The sequence below is a fragment of the Orbicella franksi genome, chromosome 6 (assembly GCF_964199315.1).
Source record: "Orbicella franksi chromosome 6, jaOrbFran1.1, whole genome shotgun sequence".
Taxonomy (NCBI): Eukaryota; Metazoa; Cnidaria; class Anthozoa; order Scleractinia; family Merulinidae; genus Orbicella; species Orbicella franksi.
In genome coordinates, this window is record NC_138150.1 from 19232538 (window position 1) to 19251561 (window position 19024).

At 38.2% G+C, this 19024-nt stretch overlaps 2 protein-coding genes across 3 annotated transcripts; both read left to right on the forward strand.

Annotated features, from left to right (window-relative positions):
- Positions 1–229: 229 nt before the first annotated feature.
- On the forward strand, positions 230–9306 carry LOC145489220 (programmed cell death protein 6-like). 2 transcript variants are annotated; one of them, XM_081468160.1, is made up of 7 exons: positions 230–383; positions 3945–4106; positions 4230–4357; positions 5707–5781; positions 6268–6342; positions 6908–7076; positions 8070–9306. In XM_081468160.1, exons 1-7 carry the CDS (start codon positions 330–332, stop codon positions 8109–8111), a joined length of 705 nt encoding a protein of 234 aa, XP_081324286.1. In that variant the 5' UTR covers positions 230–329; the 3' UTR covers positions 8112–9306. The 2 variants fall into 2 exon arrangements, with proteins under 2 accessions (XP_081324286.1, XP_081324285.1); XM_081468159.1 differs by having other exon boundaries at positions 231–383; positions 3942–4106.
- Positions 9307–9533: 227 nt separating this feature from the next.
- Positions 9534–17172, forward strand: LOC145489219 (protein-lysine N-methyltransferase SMYD4-like). Its single transcript, XM_081468158.1, has 2 exons — positions 9534–10361; positions 14628–17172. The coding sequence occupies exon 2, from the start codon at positions 14632–14634 to the stop codon at positions 16651–16653; it is 2022 nt and encodes a 673-aa protein (XP_081324284.1). The 5' UTR covers positions 9534–10361; positions 14628–14631; the 3' UTR covers positions 16654–17172.
- The last annotated feature ends 1852 nt before the right edge of the window (positions 17173–19024 follow it).

A 19024-nucleotide genomic window follows, 5' to 3' on the forward strand; every position in this document is an offset into this window, starting at 1 on the left:
GGTAAACTGGGCCCCATTAAGCGTCAAGTTGTAGACTTTTCCGGGAGGGCTCGTTCGACAATTGAATTTTCGTAGTAAATATTAAAAAAATAATGAAATACCTACTGTTTTCCCTTACAGTTTTTAAGAAACCTTTAACCACCTTATAGCATTCAAACTAATTCAAATTCATATAGATGTCTATGTAAAATAAATGTGATTGTTTCACGGCCACATACCCTCTCCTCCCTAGAGGAGACTTTTTTTGTTCATCCGAGCAGCCCTGATTTCAAAGCGTCTTCTAATCAGGGAAGGTTAAACTTCGAAAGTCCCGTTTTTCCTGTGCCTTTATGGCTTGGAACCAGCCTCCTCCAGGGCATCAGCCAGGTTATAATCCAGCTTATGTAAGTACATATTGCACTTTACGTTTATTCTGAATAACGAAAATCAATGCTGTAGCTTCCGGGAATTGCGCTCTGAATCACGTCTGTCTGCGTCTTTTGTTGCCGTTCTCTTTACAGTATTCACTTGTTTGTGTTATGGTCCATCGAGATAAACTGTCTATCTACAGAGATTTTCTCCCATAAGCTGTAGGCCTGATTTAATGAGCTAAACTCAAGCTTGTATCTCTCTTCTCATGATCTCGTTGTTTCATGCAGGTATGCAGACCGTATGAAATTAGCCGGGAAAATTAAGCTAAAATATGCTGATATGTGTACCAACAAATTGATGCCAGCTTTAATGCGACAATTGACAATTTTATGGCGAAATCCTCCATCAATAAGACTAGACATAAATACTCAATTACATCAGTAATGTCAGTGAAATCAATGAGTGTAAACAGAGGGGTATCATTTGATTGGTCTTTGATTATTGCCAATCATTAATGAGTAATCGATGAATAATCTGTAGACCTCCAATTTTTTCGTTAAGAGTTAGTCATAAATTGCATCAAATATTGGTTAGTCATTGATGACATTAGTTAGTCATTGATACAGTCAATCTTGCAGCGGCTGCACAAATTAAGTTGTAACTAAAGAAATAAGAACAACATCTTTAAGGTGCTTGTCAGTGCAACCATTATTGAACCTACAATGACAGCATCTGAAGTATCAGTCAATACTAATTTACTTATTTAATCAGGTAGCACAAAAAGGCAGTAATAATAAAGAAAAATGCTGTAACATAGTAACAGATGTGTAACATAATAATGTATGTATAGTCAATGAGTATTTAATGGGTAATCAAATAGGTTATTGGTGAGTATTCAATAGCATTAATAAACAGTCAATGACATAATGACCATTGATTAGTAATGTATGTCAACTGTGAGTAAATATTGAAAGAACACAAAGTTTTTGGTCATCAATATTTAGTCATCGACTACTCATTGATCATAATTTGCTAATAATTAGTTTTTAATCAGTTAATTACTTGTTGATGTCGTTATTGTCTGGATAAGAAGACAGAAGGGCAGAACATTTAGTGATTTATGATGGAAATGTGACAGTTGCAGTTAAATGAGCCTTGCATGTAGATCTTCAATGTATGAAGACAGCATACGTATGATTATGAAGTTACAATAAAACAGTGCATTAGCAAGTATTAGAAATTTGTCAGAAATGTTCCACTTTCCTCTTCTTGTGTATTCTGAGGACAATTGCGATGCTATGCAAGTAAGCCTATCAGAAAATGGTGGACGACCACTCATCAAAGATTGCCCGGCTACTCTACAGGGATGTAGAATTAGATCAACACGTTAAGACCATCTCTTCATACAATCTCACTTTCTTTGACAAACTCGTTCTCCGTTGTGGTTTGCAATTTTCTATTCCTGAACCTCGCATTTCTGCCATCGACATCCAGGTAACATTTGAGAAAGCGTATTGGAAACTTGAACCCAAGCTTTCCGACAACAAAAAAGAGCTAGCCGCAGCGACCCTGCATTCAATTGCTTTGAATGATATCGAGAGAAAAGGCCCAAAACCAGCAAATGATCAATCAATCAATGATCAAGAAATGGGATGACATAGTAATCACTAAACCAGATAAGGACTCGGGCGTTGTCGTTATGGACAAGTTGGAGTACATTCGACTGTTGAATGAGGCATCTATCGATGACCTGACAGAATTCTGACCCATTAGCCAGCAAAAGCCAACCACAAGAGAAAGACCACCAAAATATTATCATTTACTTCTGGCGAAAGAAAAACATCTTGAATCAGTCGTGTGCGGAATTCTGCCTAAAGAAATGGCAGACTTTGTCTGTCAGAAGGGGTCTCACCTGGCCCACTTATATGGCCTTCCCAAAACAAACAAAACAACTCTCGTGATGTGACAGATCCTCTCAGCAACTGGAACTTACAATTACCCTCTCGCAAAGTGGCTAGATGAAAAGCTGAAACCCTTGTCGACTAACAAGTATACAATCTCTGATGTTTTCTATTTTGCTGAAGAAATCCAACAGTTCAAACTTGACAAAACTGATTTTCTTGTCTCCTATGACGTCACAGCTCTTTCCACAAATGTACCTCTTGATGAAACAGTCCATATTCTAGCCGATAAAGTCTTCAAAGACAGCTGGCTCAACAAGACTCACAACATGAACATCAGCAAAGATGATCTGATAGAGTTACGAAGTATTGCCACAGAAAAAAACAGCTATTTCAATTTAATGGAAACTTATACAAACAAGTTGATGGTGTCGTAATAGGATCACCATTAGGTCTGCTTGTGGCAAATGCATTCATGTGTTCAGTGTGAGAACAAGCTTCCGAGTTTCTATAAGAGATACATGGACAACACGCTGGCTGTGGTACACAACCTCTCTAACACCACTGATTTTCTGACATGTCTTAATAAAGCCCACCCCTCCATGCAATTTACAATGGAAGTAGCAACCAACAATCGATTGCCATTTATTGGCATGGAAATCATCAAAATTGACGGCAGCCTTGAAACCCGTGTTTACAGAAAGAAAACAAATAAAAGGCTCCTTCTGCACTACCAAAGCCATGTTGACAGCTGGTACAAGTGGTCACTGCTAAGAACATTGTTAGACCACGCAAAACACTTGTCATCTACTGCAGACTTCCTTTTGCCAGAATGTAGGAACTTAAAAGTGATATTTTTAAAATTAAAATTTCCCGAGAAGCTCATTGACTCAGCTATCAATCACCTCCAGCTTTCTACAGACCCAGTTCCAACAACATCTGACAGCCCTGGTTCGATTACATCACCATTTAAGGATCAGAAATCAACTGATGTGGTTCGCAGACAACTTGGCAACCTGGATATGAAAATTAATCAACAACTACAGCCAGTGTTTACAAGCAAAAAGATCACTGATCATCTTAGAGTCATGGAAGAAAAGCCCCCCCCCCCCCCCGCCCCCCCGATATTTGTTCGATGCAAATTATATTGGATACACTTGCCACCATCTCCATCAACGCATAGAAAAACATTTCAGGGACAAGCATGGCTTAACACCTGACAACTTACTTATTACCAGAACTTTAAAGTCATAAAGAAAATAATGCCATGGTAAACTCAAATGTTTGATCTTTGAAATGCTGTTGATTAAGAACAAAAGACCGAAACTGAACATGCAAGCAGATTCCATTAGTGCAAAACTTTTTACCTGAATGTTTTCATGTCACATTTGCTAATTTATTTTCTCACATCGTAAGTGCTATAAATATGCCTTGCTGTTATTTTTGATTTATTCATTCAAAAATGATGACATGAAGACGTCTAAGCATCATGTTACTTCACTTATGCTAATTTTCTTGCTTAAATGTTTTTCAAAATTGTTTTTTACTATCAATTGGTCAATTCTATCTTCATAATTGACCAAGTTGTTAGTCTCAACCTAAAGCCAGAGGGAAGGTAATTGTTGTATTTTTAGAGACAAATAATTTGCTATTAGTAATTATTCACATATTGTTTCTTCATTTTCTTAGCAGGGTGGCCAGTATAATTATGGTCAACCACAGGGATACCAGCAGCAAAATCCCTATGGACCACCCCCTCCAGCATCTCAATATCCTCCTGGTTACCCAGGAGGGTGGGGAGGTCGTCCAGCCCCACCTCCTGGGGTCGATCCAGTGCTGTGGGAATGGTTCCAAGTAAGATGATACATCAAGCTTTAATTACCATTTCCTGAGATTTTCCAAGTGCAAGGACAAATTGATCAATTTTTGGTGATGTATGATTATTGAAGGGAAGATTTTAAATATCTCATTCTGCAGACCGTGGATCAAGACAGATCTGGGAAAATAACTGCTGCTGAATTACGTCAAGCCCTCTTTAACAACAACTGGTCCCAATTCAATCCTGAAACTTGCCGCTTAATGATTGGCATGTTTGACAAGGATCAGTGAGTAGCTATACTATATACTAAAATATGTAAAATTTAAGAAATAGAAAACATGTACCATGTTTTTATTGAATTATTGAAACACGAGTGGAAGTTTGCCATGGGAGAACGAGAAATGCTGTGGGAACATGAGCCATAGGCGAGTGTTTCCACAGCTTTTTTGAGTTCTCCCAAACTTTCATGAGACTTTCTATAACTCAATAGAAACACAGAGAACATGTTTTCTATTTCTTTTAGAAAACACCGTGACAAAAAAGGGAAACAACTAGTTTACTTTGATCTTCAAAATGTAAATTCTGTTTGCTTGTGCCATCATTACGTGAGGAGCTTGTGCTAGTTCTGTGTTTCTATCAAGTTTTAGTATAAACCTACTAGCATATCACAAATGCCTTTCTCTGATTGGCTACTCTACTCACTATCTACTCTGTGATAGGTAGTGAGTAACGTAGCAGTGTGCATCTGACAGCCACTTATTGGCATTTTCGAAGTGTCTGGGAAGAGGATTTAGATAAAGTTTTGAACGACTAGTAGATTTATACTAAAACAATAAGATTATTCGCTCTCAATTTCCATGCATGATAGTTGACAAGGGCGCAGCCCGAGTCAACTATCACGTGACAGAAATCTCGAGCTCATAATCTAATTATTTAATAGAAACACGATTTTTAACCAATCAGCTTGCCTATTTTCTTAGGGCTGTTTTCTTTAAATAATTGTAATAACTAGGGAATGGAGAGTTGTTTCTTATTGGCTAGGCATGTGATGCTATTCCTATGGTCTCTAAAAGTATAAAATGTGGAAAAATTTGTGGGACATTGGTTTTTTTTTTCTTCAAATGACCTGGAAAATTCACTATCAAAGTAGATGGAAAGTTCAGAGGTGATTTTTTTCCCCTCCCTGAAGCAAAAGAGGTTTTGGAGTTTATCCCCAAACTTCCCACTTTCCAGGGTTTTTTTTCTTTTAATTTTTGCAAAGGCATGGCATCTCTCACAGGTTACGTTGAACTCTTGACCAATAATCACACAAGAATTGAAGATGGATCTAGATTTAAACTGTCATTTTATTAAGAGTTAGAGGCTTGACTTGTGGGGCCATGTATAGAGATCTAAATATAAAATTGGTAAATTAATTATTATTGTCAGAAAAATTTTATAATTTATGTTTCGGGTGATTTAGGGTGGTGAAAATCTCAGTTTGAGTTGTTGTTAGTATAATTTTATATGTCAGTGATAATCTATGAGATGTTCTTTTATTATTAAATTTGTTATTAAACATAATCATGTGATAATTAGTGATGGCTTTTCATATCTCAGTTGTGTTGTCTGTTGTTTATCCCTGTTACATTGTAGATCTGGTACAATTGATATCTATGAATTTTCTGCATTGTGGAAGTACATTCAGCAATGGAAGCAGTGTTTTGACAGGTACAAACCAAATCTACATCACAATCATAATAAACTGTTAGTATTAGATATACTAGAATGATTTAACAAATCTGTCTAAGGTAGTTGTAGCTCAATTCTGGAGACTTTCCAATTTCCCAGACTTTAATCTTTGGTCATAATCTTAATAAGAATATTTATCTAGTAATTATTATTAATGAGACATGATTGAGAACTTTTATCATGATGGAAACTAACAGTAATCCTAATTCATTTTAAATTATCATCAACACATTTATTTAAAAACACTGGCAATCTTCCAATGAGCCATGTAGACTACTTCTAAAATTAAAAAAATCAAAACTCAATTGACCATGACAAATAATATCAGTAACTGTAAGTAAATACTAGAAATTCAATCTCTGCTTTTTTTATCAGTTGATGAACAAATACTTAACGCAGTGTTGATTTTCTGAAGAAAATAATTGCTTACTGTGTAATATATTATAATTGTTTCCACCAATAAAGCTTTGATCGTGACCGATCAGGAACAATAGATGCCAATGAACTACAAACAGCCTTTACAAGCTTTGGATACAGACTGTGAGTTGCATCTAGCTAACAACATGTCCAGTTTTTGTAGCATTGTCTACAGTGTAGTTCTCATCCTATCAGGGGGTTTTCATGTTAAAAATCTTACAAGATTCTAATGTTATTGTCTGAACTGGAAAATAAAAGATCTTACAGATCTGCATGTGGTCTGATCCAATTTTGGTAGTCCTCTGAAATGCTTTAATCCAAAATTATTATTTCCAACTTGGAAAGCTTGTTGTTCTGTTGCTTAATTAATATTGTTATCACTGTATTATATTATTGATTACAATTAAATGATATTTTAGGGAAGGCTACTCCCCAAAATTTTTGTAACATAATTTAAACACTTCTATTAATATCAACACTTTATTTTATCAAAGTGTAATACAGGGGCAGATACAGGATTAGTCACAATCTTTTTCATTTTTTTTTATATTTGTGCTTCTCCAAATGAGAGTGGCTAGCCACGCAATCTATCCCCCTCTAAATCCGCCCCTGTAATATTTTACTCATCATTAGGTGAATAAATGCAGTCATTTGATAATAAACAATTATATATTTCCTCTTCTTTCAGATCACCAAATTTCTCCAACCTGTGTGTACGGAAATTTGATCGCATGAATGTCCACACAATGAAGTTTGATGACTTTATTCAGTGCTGTGTCATGCTAAAATCCTTAACAGATGCATTTAGAAAACATGATCACCAACAGACTGGTACTGTTACGATCAATTATGAACAGGTAAAACAATCAAATCAGAGCACAAAGTCTTTCATTTAACACAAAACTCAGTGTCTCAGTAAAACTGGGTTTTGCTGTATTTATTAGCAGTTTCCGCTTTTCTCGCAAAGTCGTCACTGGTACAGAGATGTCAGCCTAAAAAATTCGGAATCTGGGGGATTGCCAAATGTACCCTCTCTGCCCTAAATAAATATTGTTTAAAGTGAGGCTCTGATGATTCAACCACAAAAATACATCATATGTTTCAAAAATTTCCACCCAAAAATGCAAAAAATCGGCCAAAATAAAGGTGAAAAAATTATTGTACAGTCATGTACTTTATGCATTTTCCTTCATATCTGGGAGATTAATAATTGAAAGTGAAGAATGATCATCGCAGTAAATTTTCCAATTTAAGCAATTGGAAAGAAGAACCCTTAAAAAAAAAACAGGCTTCTTCTTTCCAATTGCTTAAATTGGAAAATTTACTGCGATTATCATTCTTCACTTTCATCTACAACTGCAGTTCAAATATGAATTATTTCATACATACTTCACATCAGATTAATAATTATTGATCTGTATGGGAGACTGGGAGATTTGGTTTGGATCAGGGAGAGTCCTAGATAATCTGGGAGAGTTGACATAGATGCTGGTACTTATTATAGGTGTATCGAGACTACAGCTCTGTGGAATAAGCTTACATTTCAAAATTTCACATTAGTTTTTTTTCTAATTATCATGGACCATTTCATGTAATTTCAGCATCATTAATTATTTAGTATATAGTGTTGTCTGTTGTCACAACAAAGAATTAATGTTTTCCTTGTACCGTTCACATTAATATTATCTCCTGTATCAGGAAATAGAATAATATTAATAGTTTTATTTTATTTTGAGTGACTTTCCCCTGACAGTCGTCATTGGTAACCATCTTTGTAAAGGGTGTTTTATCTTTAAAATAGTTCAATTTATTAATTGGTTATTAATTCATTTTATTATCTTTTCTTCCAGTTTCTAGAAATGGTTCTTGGACACACATTGACTGGCATATAAACAATTTTATCAAGGCTTAACTTCTTCAATTTCCAAGTGTGTATCACAGACAATGTATTGTCATCTTTTGAAGTGATCTGCTGGTATACACTTTAAGTTTGTGGTAGTACGACAAATCTACATTGTACAGCTGGTATTCATATATTATGTTGGGAAAATCCGATACAATAATTAGGAAATACCCTGTTTCCTGAGGGTCCAAGAAATTTCAGACTTGTGAAAACATGGTGACATAGGTTTCCCTCTATCATCTAAGATGGTTTAGGAAAAATTGGTGAAATAGGAGGCATTTCTATGTTATAGACATGCATTTTCTATATTTCTGCAATGGTTGGCAGTTTTTTTCCTGTCCCATGAAAGTATAAAATGATGGTCTGGGACATCAAAGAAACATCTTTTCGCTGTACCAAACTTCTATGTTCGATTTACCTCCAAGCAAGTGTCCACCATAGCGCAAAGTCAAGACTTTCTAATATTGTGAGCATCTCTCAGGGAAACACAAAATCCTATGTTTGTGCGGGATTTTCCCGAGAACTAGGTTTTAACTAGCGTATGTTTGGCAAAAAATATATATATAGAAAATTTTACTACGAACAGTGCACTACTAAGTGCTTTGAATTATGGAAAACATACCTGCAGAGATGGTCAGAATGACCAGTGTGTTACATTTTCAGCTTTTTTGCAAACAATATACATATATAACGTAACGTTAGCCATTTAATTGTGGCAGTGAATTTAGCATTTTTTTGTGGAACTTCACAGTTTCATACAGTTGAATACTTGCACTGCTCAATTTTTTGTTGCAACTGTCTCTCTAATAACTTAGGTGTGTATGAAATTCAGCCCGTTCTGTAGCGAGTGGTGTATTTAAGACTATTATTGAAGGTAACCTGAAAGTAGTAGTTTACTAAACATAGAAAAACACCAAAGCGATAATAATAATAAACCGTAATTGATAAAGAAACAAGGATGGTTAAGGATGGAGAAGATTGACACGGATTACAAACGATGAACTTAAAGGAATTTTGGCTTAACTTTTCGAGATGCGCAAACCGTGACGTAGGTTGCTCCTTTAAGTTGTTGGCGTAGCCTTAAATCCTTGGAAACTTTGGTGCATTGAATTAATCAATACAGCTGTATTACTTTTCTAGATAGTCTTACTGCTTAGTAAATAAAAACAAATTAATGCCGCTGGTACTCGAATTTACTTTTGTAATTAATTACTTGTACAATTTTCATCGTTACAGTTAGATTACATGCAGCACAAACCTGCACAACACACCCAATTTTTTTTCCAATCGTGTTAAGAATAAAACTCAATTCTTATTGGTTCTTCGCACGCCGTCTTGTGGAACATACCATTACCAGATTAGCTTGTGCTAGAGGCAATTTAATAGGTTAATCATGACATGTTTAAACGAAAGGCGAGCTCTTTTGATATCGGGATTAAAATTGGAATTGTCAGTTGTTTCCGAACTCTCCTACGTAGAGGCTCTCAAGACGGGGAACGCTGGGAAGGGAGAGAGAGAAATAAGAAAATCTTGTTTCTCTCCGACTTTGCCCGCGCCCTCCTCACATTTCTACCTCCACCTTCTATAGGAAGCTTCCAGTGCAGCGGGGGCAAGCTTTTTGATTTCTGTCTTTCGCTCTTGTCCCGTGTCACTAGTGAAAAAAGTAGAAGTTAAGTATATATCAATTCTGAGTGGAGTAAAGAACATTGTCGAATTCACCTGTCTCTACATTTTCTCCCTTTTCCCGTTCTCCTATTTTCGCCCTTAATTGATCTTATTTATCGTTGTTTCATTCATTGTCGTATAAATTCTCGATACTCGGAAATGTTTGGATGGTTTCTTGTAAATGGTAAGCACCCCAGGAAAACTTGCATGCGCATTCAGAATGCCACAAGTTCTACTCTTTCTTCTCCCATTCTCTTTTTTCATCCCCTTTGTAGAGCGGGGAAGGGAGAGTTCGCGGACTGGTCCATTCTCGTCCCCATCGAAAAGGGCTGTTGGGGACGAGAATGGGACTGGTCAAAACACGCACGGCGAATCGCCCCACCCCTCCCAAGTTACCTAACACATGGTCTGGTAGGCCCAGTCTTCTTCGTTCATCGTCGCGGTAAACATGGTGGACGGGAGTTGTGGGTGCAACTGCCTAGTATAGTTTCTGTTCCCCTCTTTGAGGTCTGGAAAGGGTTTGAGCGCTCACCTACGATGGGAAACGATGAATAAAGACTCTTTGACTGGACAGGTAAACTCTGATGTCGATTAATTCATATACGTGCTGTAACTGCCGTTGAGTTTGTTCAGTTTTCGAATCTTTTGAAAGCACGAAGTTTGGAATTTGGTGTTGTTTTTGACTTATGTTCATATGCTCAATCATGGCTCTATCCACAAGTTTTAAGCGACCAGCTATTTCTTCCGGGGTACGTTTTTTCGCTCACAATGTTTTAAACGTTTTTTAAGTAGGTTTAATAGCATATCTAGGAATGTACAATCATGTGTAATATGTGTTGATTTTGAGGTGGACACACACTCTAGGGGACATGTTGTGGGACGTGAAGCGGGGACATGTTGCAGCGACAGTTTTCCTCGGGTGTCACGCTCGTTTTTGCGAAAACTTTCTGTTGCAGGGACAAAATTAACACTAAGGACTAAGCTACACTAGTACACACCAAGCTTACTACCACAGAATAGTAGCAATATAAGAGTTTGCTCAGTTTATCATCTACCCTGCAAGCAGTTGGTTTCTCCTATGCCAAGAAGGAGTGAAGACACTGTGAACAACCGTCTGCTTTTCCATAGAGCATGTGCAAGTTTGTTAAACCATGTGTGATGGATTTGATGTTAGTTCTATTTGTTGGCTAGAAGTTAGCCTGTGAGCAGGCTCACTTGTTGTTTTTGGGTAGTGTATCACGGGCAAGGGCAGTGGAGCCACAACCGCGAGCCGGCAAAGCCAGCGAGAAGAACAGGGCAAGGAAAAGTGAGCCTGCATGCGAGCTATTGATTTTTGAATTCCGCCTCTCACGAGGTGTCAAGACGGCATTTCACATGTGTCAGATAATCATCCAATAGGAGGGAAGCAAATTGTAAACAAACATGACAGCGCATAGCATGTGGAGACTTTCGCGGAGGATGGTCAAACTTCTTCATGGACAGCGCAGAAACTCCGAAGAAAGCTGTGAAGAAAAGCTTGAATCGAGCGAATGATTGTTGCCGAATGTGCAAATGTTCTTTTAATGTTAAGTATGGAACAGGAAAATCTGGTCATATGTCCACACAAAATTTATACAAGCCTCAAATTGTGATGGTAGCCATGGTTAAGTTTTGGCCTCGATGTCTGAGAACATTGGTGTTGTATTCATTAAATCCCTGAGTTTGTCCAAGCAAATTCGGTTGCAAGTAAGCAAACTTGTTTACGGTAATTTTCATATTTGTCCCTCAAAAGCAAATACATGGAGACTTAAAAGCATATCTTGCAATAGAAATGAGCCTAAACAATACATAAACACATGGTAAACTACAGAGGTGTCAAACGCTACAAAGTGAAACGCAGATAACAGTGGAAATCATGCAGACCTATGACCTCTAAAATTTTGCCACAGCACGGTCTAACGGCTCAACCCTACTTTAAGTTCCTCGATATAACACAACATGAAGTGCCCTTCATAAACATGAGTGAAGCGACAAAAAGGTCGAGTGGCGGAACAGAGAATGCAAATGTACAAATGTCATGAACCGTAGAAGTCATGTAGGCTAGTCAACCCCATTTTACACTAAAGACGAAGAATACACATTTGCATGCAACAGGAGTTGTGCAGGCCTGTCACAACCTTTTAATTACCAAGGGTTGTCCTTCCTTAATCTGGTCTTCAATCAGGCTTATCAACGGGCAAATAACTAAAATCACATTGTTTGGATGCTTTCCTTCCAAAGTCTTCATCTGTTCGATCGCTGTGGAGAACAGCTGAAAAATAAAACTCTTACCGAAATCAATCGGCATCACAACGAAAACATCCCTACCTTCCAGTAAACAATTCACAGCTATTCTCTACTGTTGTTTTAGTTCAAAACTTAACTCAGAATTAACCGAAAACTTGAGGAACGATCCTTGAACAAAGTCTACACATGCCGTCTTATGAAGTGAAATGCACTAAGGTTGCACTGGATTCTGTAGCCTGTCATTTTTAACCAATCGGATCGCTGCGTTCATCAGCGAACGCGGGGAATTCAAAAATCAATAGCCTGCATGCAGGCTCCCTTTTCCTTGCCCCATTCTTCTCGCCGGCTTTGCCTGCTCACGGTTGCAGCTTCACCGCCCTTGCCCACGATATGCTGCCCAAGCAACAAGTGAGCCTGCTCGCAGGCTAGCTAGAAGTGTTTCTACAATGCTGGTCACCTGAATGCAAATTTTTTGCCAAAAGCGCCAACAAAAGAATGATCCAGACTTTTGTCGGGGTATTATATGGTCTGTTGTCTAAATCTAAATCCTAAATTTAATGTATTAGTCATCTCACCTCATGGTCAATAATTAACTGAGATAAGTTGTTAGCAAGTAAACTCTTGTATTGTGGTCAGCGTAAAACGCAGACTGCAGACGGGGGACAAAATGTAGACTGAGGCTTTAATGTAAACTGCAGACTACAGATTTGTGTTTTTTCTATATTTAGTCGGGGTGGAGGGGGGACAGGGAGTAGGAGCCTGAGAGAATAGGGGGTGGAAAAGGAAAGATTGGGAAGTGGGAGTTGTAAGAGGTCAAGTGGGAATCGAGAGAGAAATGCCAAAATTATGCTAATTTTTGTCAGTCATTTTAGCATTTAAATACTTTCAAAAACAAGAACCCAAAATGTCACTTGACTTGCATACAGCATCTTTTTAGTCTTCTGGGCCAACAAGCAACTGAAATTTACCCTTGGGCTTAAAAACTGAGGCTTACTTTGAGGAGGCAGTGTGGCCGAGTGGTTTAGGGAGCTAGTGGTGTAATCTGGAGGTCCCGGGTTCAAGGCCTCCACCCTGCCACTAGTGGGATTTGTTTCTCAGTAGTCCCAAGTTCAAATCCTCAGTCACGCTTTGTAAATAGCCAACTGGTTTGCCTCCTGCCAGTTGGGATTTTTAACTATGTTACGTTTATTTGAAATATTTGTTTCCTTTGTTTCAGTGGCATGCCTGCAAACTAGCTAAGCTTAGTGCTTGTATAGCTAAGTGCATGACCACTGTAAATAAGATTTACATTTTTTTTACTTCTGGTAAAAAGGGAAACCCTTTTTGGGAGGTTATTTCATAGGTCACAAAATGTCAAAAGACATGAGTAAGAGGAGCAAAGTTGAAAACAAAGGAAAAATGGAAAAGGAAATGCCTAAGGATTGTGCAGCTAAATGACGAGGATGTTTTTTGAGTCTCCTAATTTAGGGGGGATGGGAGCCAGATGGACAAGGGTGGGAGTTGGGAGAAAAAGGTACATGAAACAGGAGAGCAGGGTACGGGAAGTGGGAGGTTCTGACTCCCCTGTTCTCCCACTATTTATTGAGTGCTAACCTTAAACAGGGTTACTCGGGCTAACTGCAGTGAAAGACTGCACTCTGGTAGCCTGAATAGTGCACATTTACTGCCCTGAAAATCACTTAGGCTAACCTGAATATCACTTGGGTTAGCCTGAATAACATTTTTGTTTACCTGTTTACAGTTATTTCTCATTGATGGAAATGGTAACATGATTCAGTTGAAAAGTCGGCAGGTTGCAGTCCACAGTCTGCATTTTTCAGTGACCCCTTGTATTGCTGTTATCTTCTGATGTGATATTAACCTCACACAGTGAGCTTAAAGTATCTGTGAATTAGTAGGAAAACACAGATCTGCAAATGGACCTTTGTAACAATGCCGTACAATATCAACAATCTTTTATATTTTTCATATAAACTAAAAACTACCTTCATAGATCAATATTTATTGTGCAGAATTTAGTAAATATGTGAAGTTTCTAAAGAATCTATTACAAACTTATAGAAATATAGAACTCCGAACTTGCCAATTTTTTTCAAAGAAGTGTATGTGTTGCCCGCTTGCATACATTTCTTTGGAAAGATTGGCAAGTTTGGGGTTAATATTTTGAGTTCTTGTGAATTTTTATAAGTGATGGGGCTTATTTTTTGTTTGCTGGGAATGAAAAAAATCAGAAAAGCACAACTTTGACAAAAAGGACCATTCAATGAGATGGCAAACAATAGAACCCCAGGGGGTTGTACACCTCTATAAGTGACAAGGGGAGTGCAGATGAGGCCAAATTGTTAGAACCCAGACAAGAAAGTCCCATGGCTAAACCCAGACTCTAAACAGTACAACAGCTCAGACTGTAGCCCAGAAAAGGAATGTGCATTGATAAAGGTCGGAAAAGAGAGAGAGTGAAGAACCGTTTGTAGATTAAACTGATACAGCTGCCATCATCTATAATCGTATGAAAGCCGATCTTCTGAGCTGATTTCTGCTTTAGCTTAACAAGTGATTTAAATTCCTCTTTTAGAAAAATGGATGAAGGTGGACTTTTTCAAGAATGGTTTGACTCTATCAGCAGCATCCTAAAACAGAGTGGTGATTTGAAAGAGATTTCAACCCAGTTTGGTTTACTCAGATCAGATGAGGAGAGAGTCTCGTTTGGACTGAGTTTAGCATGTGTTCATGACGTTATAACTGTGAAGCCTTGCTTCAAACCAAAATCAGCTTTGGAGTCTGTCAAGTTGCGCAACGAAGGAAACAAACTGTTTCAAAAAAAATGTTACCATGAAGCTCTGGAGGTTTATTCCTGTAGTATTTTGAATGCACCGATTGAAAGTCATGGCAATGAACTTTCTCTCGCTCTTGCTAATAGATCCGCAGTGTTGTTTCACTTAAGAGAGCACCATCAGTGCCTGGAAGATATTCAACAGGCATTGAGTCATGGCTATCCATATGAACTGAGTTACAAGTTGTTTGATCGTCAAGGAAAATGTCTTTTTGTTCTTGGTCATGATAGTGAGGCATGGGATTGTTTTCAAAAAGCAAAGCAAGCATTGCATCAGTCAAAGCTTGATCACAAGAAAAAAGAAGTTTGGCTGAAAGAACTTGAAATGGAAATACACAGATGCCAAGAAACTAATACGGACAAAACCCGCGTAATGCCAGGAGGTTTGACCTCAAACAATGAACAAGGCTTTAGTTTACCACAGCTTACTCGTAAAGAAAATAGCAAGTTTACATCAGCCTCTTGTGCTGTTGATATAACAACATCCCCTGTTGCTGGTCGACATCCAGTAGCAACTCAGAACATCTATGTGGGAGACATTCTAATCATTGAAAAGCCATTTGCTTCTGTCCTTTTGCCAAGACACCTAGAAACACATTGCTATCACTGTTTGAAGCGTGTCTCTGTCCCCTTACCATGCTACCAGTGCAGTACTGTCAGATATTGCAGTGATGCTTGTGCAAAAGAAAGCTGGGATTCCTATCATTCAGTCGAGTGCCAGTATCTTGACCTCATCCATGGAGCTGGGATTGGTGGAAATGCACACCTTGCTCTTAGAATAATAACAAAGGCAGGGTATAAATTTTTGAAGGATTTCAGACAGGAAATTCAGGAAGGATTGTATCACAGTAATAGTAGAGAATCGGGTTGCCGATGGGATGGAAGTTACGTTTCATCTGATTACCTTCCGATCTACTGTCTTGTGACCCATTCTGAAGATAGGAGCATCAGTGATCTCTTCCGCCGCACAGTGATAGCCATGTTCTTGTTGAAGATACTTCAAGGGGGTGCCTTTTTCGGTAAGGATCCATGTTCTCTGGAAGACCTTGCCTTTATTGGCAGTCTGATTTTGCGGCATCTTCAATCGAATCCTTGCAATGCTCATGAAGTATCAGAACTTCAACTGAATCTTAACTCTGTTGCCACATCAGAAACAGATGAAATTGCCTCAGGCATATACGCCACCCTTAGCCTGTTCAACCATTCATGTGATCCTTCGGTTACGAGGAACTTCTATGGTGACACATGTGTAGTACGAGCCATAAAGAACATTCCAAGTGGGCATGACATCTCTGATAACTATGGTACCCTTTCTGCTGTCACTGTTAAACCAGAGAGACGCAATCAATTAAAGAGTCAGTATTATTTTACTTGCCAGTGTAGAGCTTGCGAGGAAGACTTTCCTTTGTATTCAGAGATACCTAGCACTGCCTCTCCAGTATACAAATGTGAAAACTGTTGTACACCACTTTACCTTGTTGACAGCTCTAAAGATAGAGCATTGTTAGTGGTTTGCAGTGGGTGTCAGTGTTCCTACAATCTGTCAGAAATGAGGGCCACCTTAAAAGCTTCCACAGATTTGTACCAGCAAGCCATGGATACCCTTCTCAACAAGGCAGATGTTAAAGGCACTTTGTCTGTGTTCATATCTCATCTGAGGCTTCTTGAGAAGTTAGTGTGTCGTCCCTGGAAAGATTATAACAACTGCCAGGAAGCCATCAAGCAGTGTTACAGTATAATGGGAAACTGTCATGTAATGAAACTATAGGTTAGTTATTATTCATGTGCTCTTTTAGCTAAAAGGTTATTTCTTTGAAAATGAACCCTTTTAAAATAGTACATACAACAAGTGAACAATAATATTGAACTGTTTTGCACACTTGGCGGACCTATGTGTTAGCAGAGGTTATGAAAAAAAATACAGTAGTTCCAGAAAATATCCATAACACCCCCATGGAAGACTCCCACCCACCCCTCTGGAAACTCCATTCCTTTCAATTTTCTGGTGTTATAATCTGGTGAATTTAATGCTGGGGGGTAACCTCCAGGGGGAGGGGGGAGAAATACTCCTAGTCACTGCATGCTACTGAACTTGAACTAGAGATAAGCAGCAACCTGATGGGCCCCTAGATTGAGTTGTGTATATGTTTGTCTCAAAGAGGAGTCATTTACAGGTGTCATTGATCATGATGTATTGAACACTTAACAATAGTTGTTTTAGTAGATTCTAACTGAAATTTTCTGTGATAATCATGCTTTTCGAAAATCACGCAGACTGAACTGTCATGTAAAACTCGGTTTGTAAGAGGTATGTGAATATCCTTGGTTTAGTCCTCTCAGAAATTTAGTTACCCATTTGTTTCTAGATGTTCCTTCAAAACTTCAGAAAATGGAGAAAATGTCACCATTTGAAAGGCAACCTCCAGCCCTCCGCACACTAATCTGTGTGATAGTTCAGCCAATCAGATATTGCATTATTTACATTAGCATACAAGTAGAATTACATACGTTAGTATAAATCTACTAGTGTTCTATCGTGAATGCTATTCTCTGATTGGCTACGCTACTCACTATCTATTCTGTGATAGATAGTGAGTAGCGTAGCAGTGTGCCCTTGTTAACAAAACGACGGCCGCTTCTTGGCGTTTTCGAAGCGTCTGTGAAGGGGATTTGGATAAAGTTTTGAACGACAAGTAGATTTATACTAAAACAATTTGACTATTCGATTTCTATGCGTGATAGTTGACTCGGCTGCGCCCTCGTCAACTATTGGGGGATAGAAATCTCGAGTTCATAATCTAATTGTTTATTAGTCTTCATTAGGTGACAAGGTCTGCTGTTTACCTTTTTGCTGTAAATATCTCAACAATGTTACAACAAATGTAACTTTAAAACCATAGCATAAAAATGCAATCACCACATGAGCTAAATATTATCTCAAAAAAAGGTTACTTAAAATGAAAGTTTATCATAGTATGTGTAATGTCTATTATGAGTATAAATAAACAAGCGTTCTATTACGAATGCGGTTCTCTGATTGGCTACACTACTCATCGTCTATTCTGTTGTAGATAGTGAGTAGCCTAGTAGTCTGCGGCAGTTAACAAAATGGCGGCTCTTTTTGCATTTTCACAGCGTCTATGAAGGGGATTTAGTAAAAGGTTTTTACGACTAGTAGATTTATACATTACAACGAGATTATTCGCTCTTGATTTTTATGCGTGATACTTGACTCGGTCATGAAATATAGAAATCCCCAGCTCTTATGATTGTAAAGTAGTTTCTCTACTTTGTTACTGATCGTGATAGTTCAAAAGGAAGTTAAATCTTTCTCGACACTATTTAAGTGTCAATACGTTTACCCTGATAGATCTAGAGCTAATTGAGGACACTGCAAATTGCAATACAATATAATAAAATATAGAGTATAAAAGGTATGGTTATATATTATGTGCAACGCTTGTGCGCGCGTGCTAATGACACGAAAATCGTGTGCAGCAAGGACGCGCAATGTAATTTGTAGCTGTTTCAGACCCTGTCCACCCTACGATGGTAGAGTATGAAACGGAGGTTTCACTATGAAAATGCATCAAATGTTGGGGGTGGGGGTGGGGGCAGGGCTGACCACCCTGTACATCTGCAGATTGTCGCTATCGTTGTAGTCTGTCCACAGACGTTCGTGATTTTTTTGTTTTGCCAGGAGTTATTCTCTAAGGATCGTCGTATGTAAACAGGTCAGCGAAAGAAGTTGGAAAGATGGTAGCGATCGCAGTGATCGTAGATTGTCCCGACATAGCGCCTTAGTTTTCATATGAAAATCGATCAACTTTCACAGTACAATCTACGCGCAACATCACTAATTTTTCACATTTTGTTTTCATTATGGACAAAAAAACAATTTAGCAGGCCGAATTTAGTAATAATGTGAAGTTTCATAAGAACACGTTGCAAACGCACGAAAATATGATCCCAAACTTGCCAATTTTTACAAAGGAATGTCTGCCCGGCACTCACGAGAGGACAAGTCCCCGGGACCAGTCCATTGTAGCGTTCACACACGGGGACTAATTGTACAGGAATATAGAAAAAACCCAGGGGCAAAAGGTAGCATTCTTTTACTCTGTGGCGTTCCCAATGAT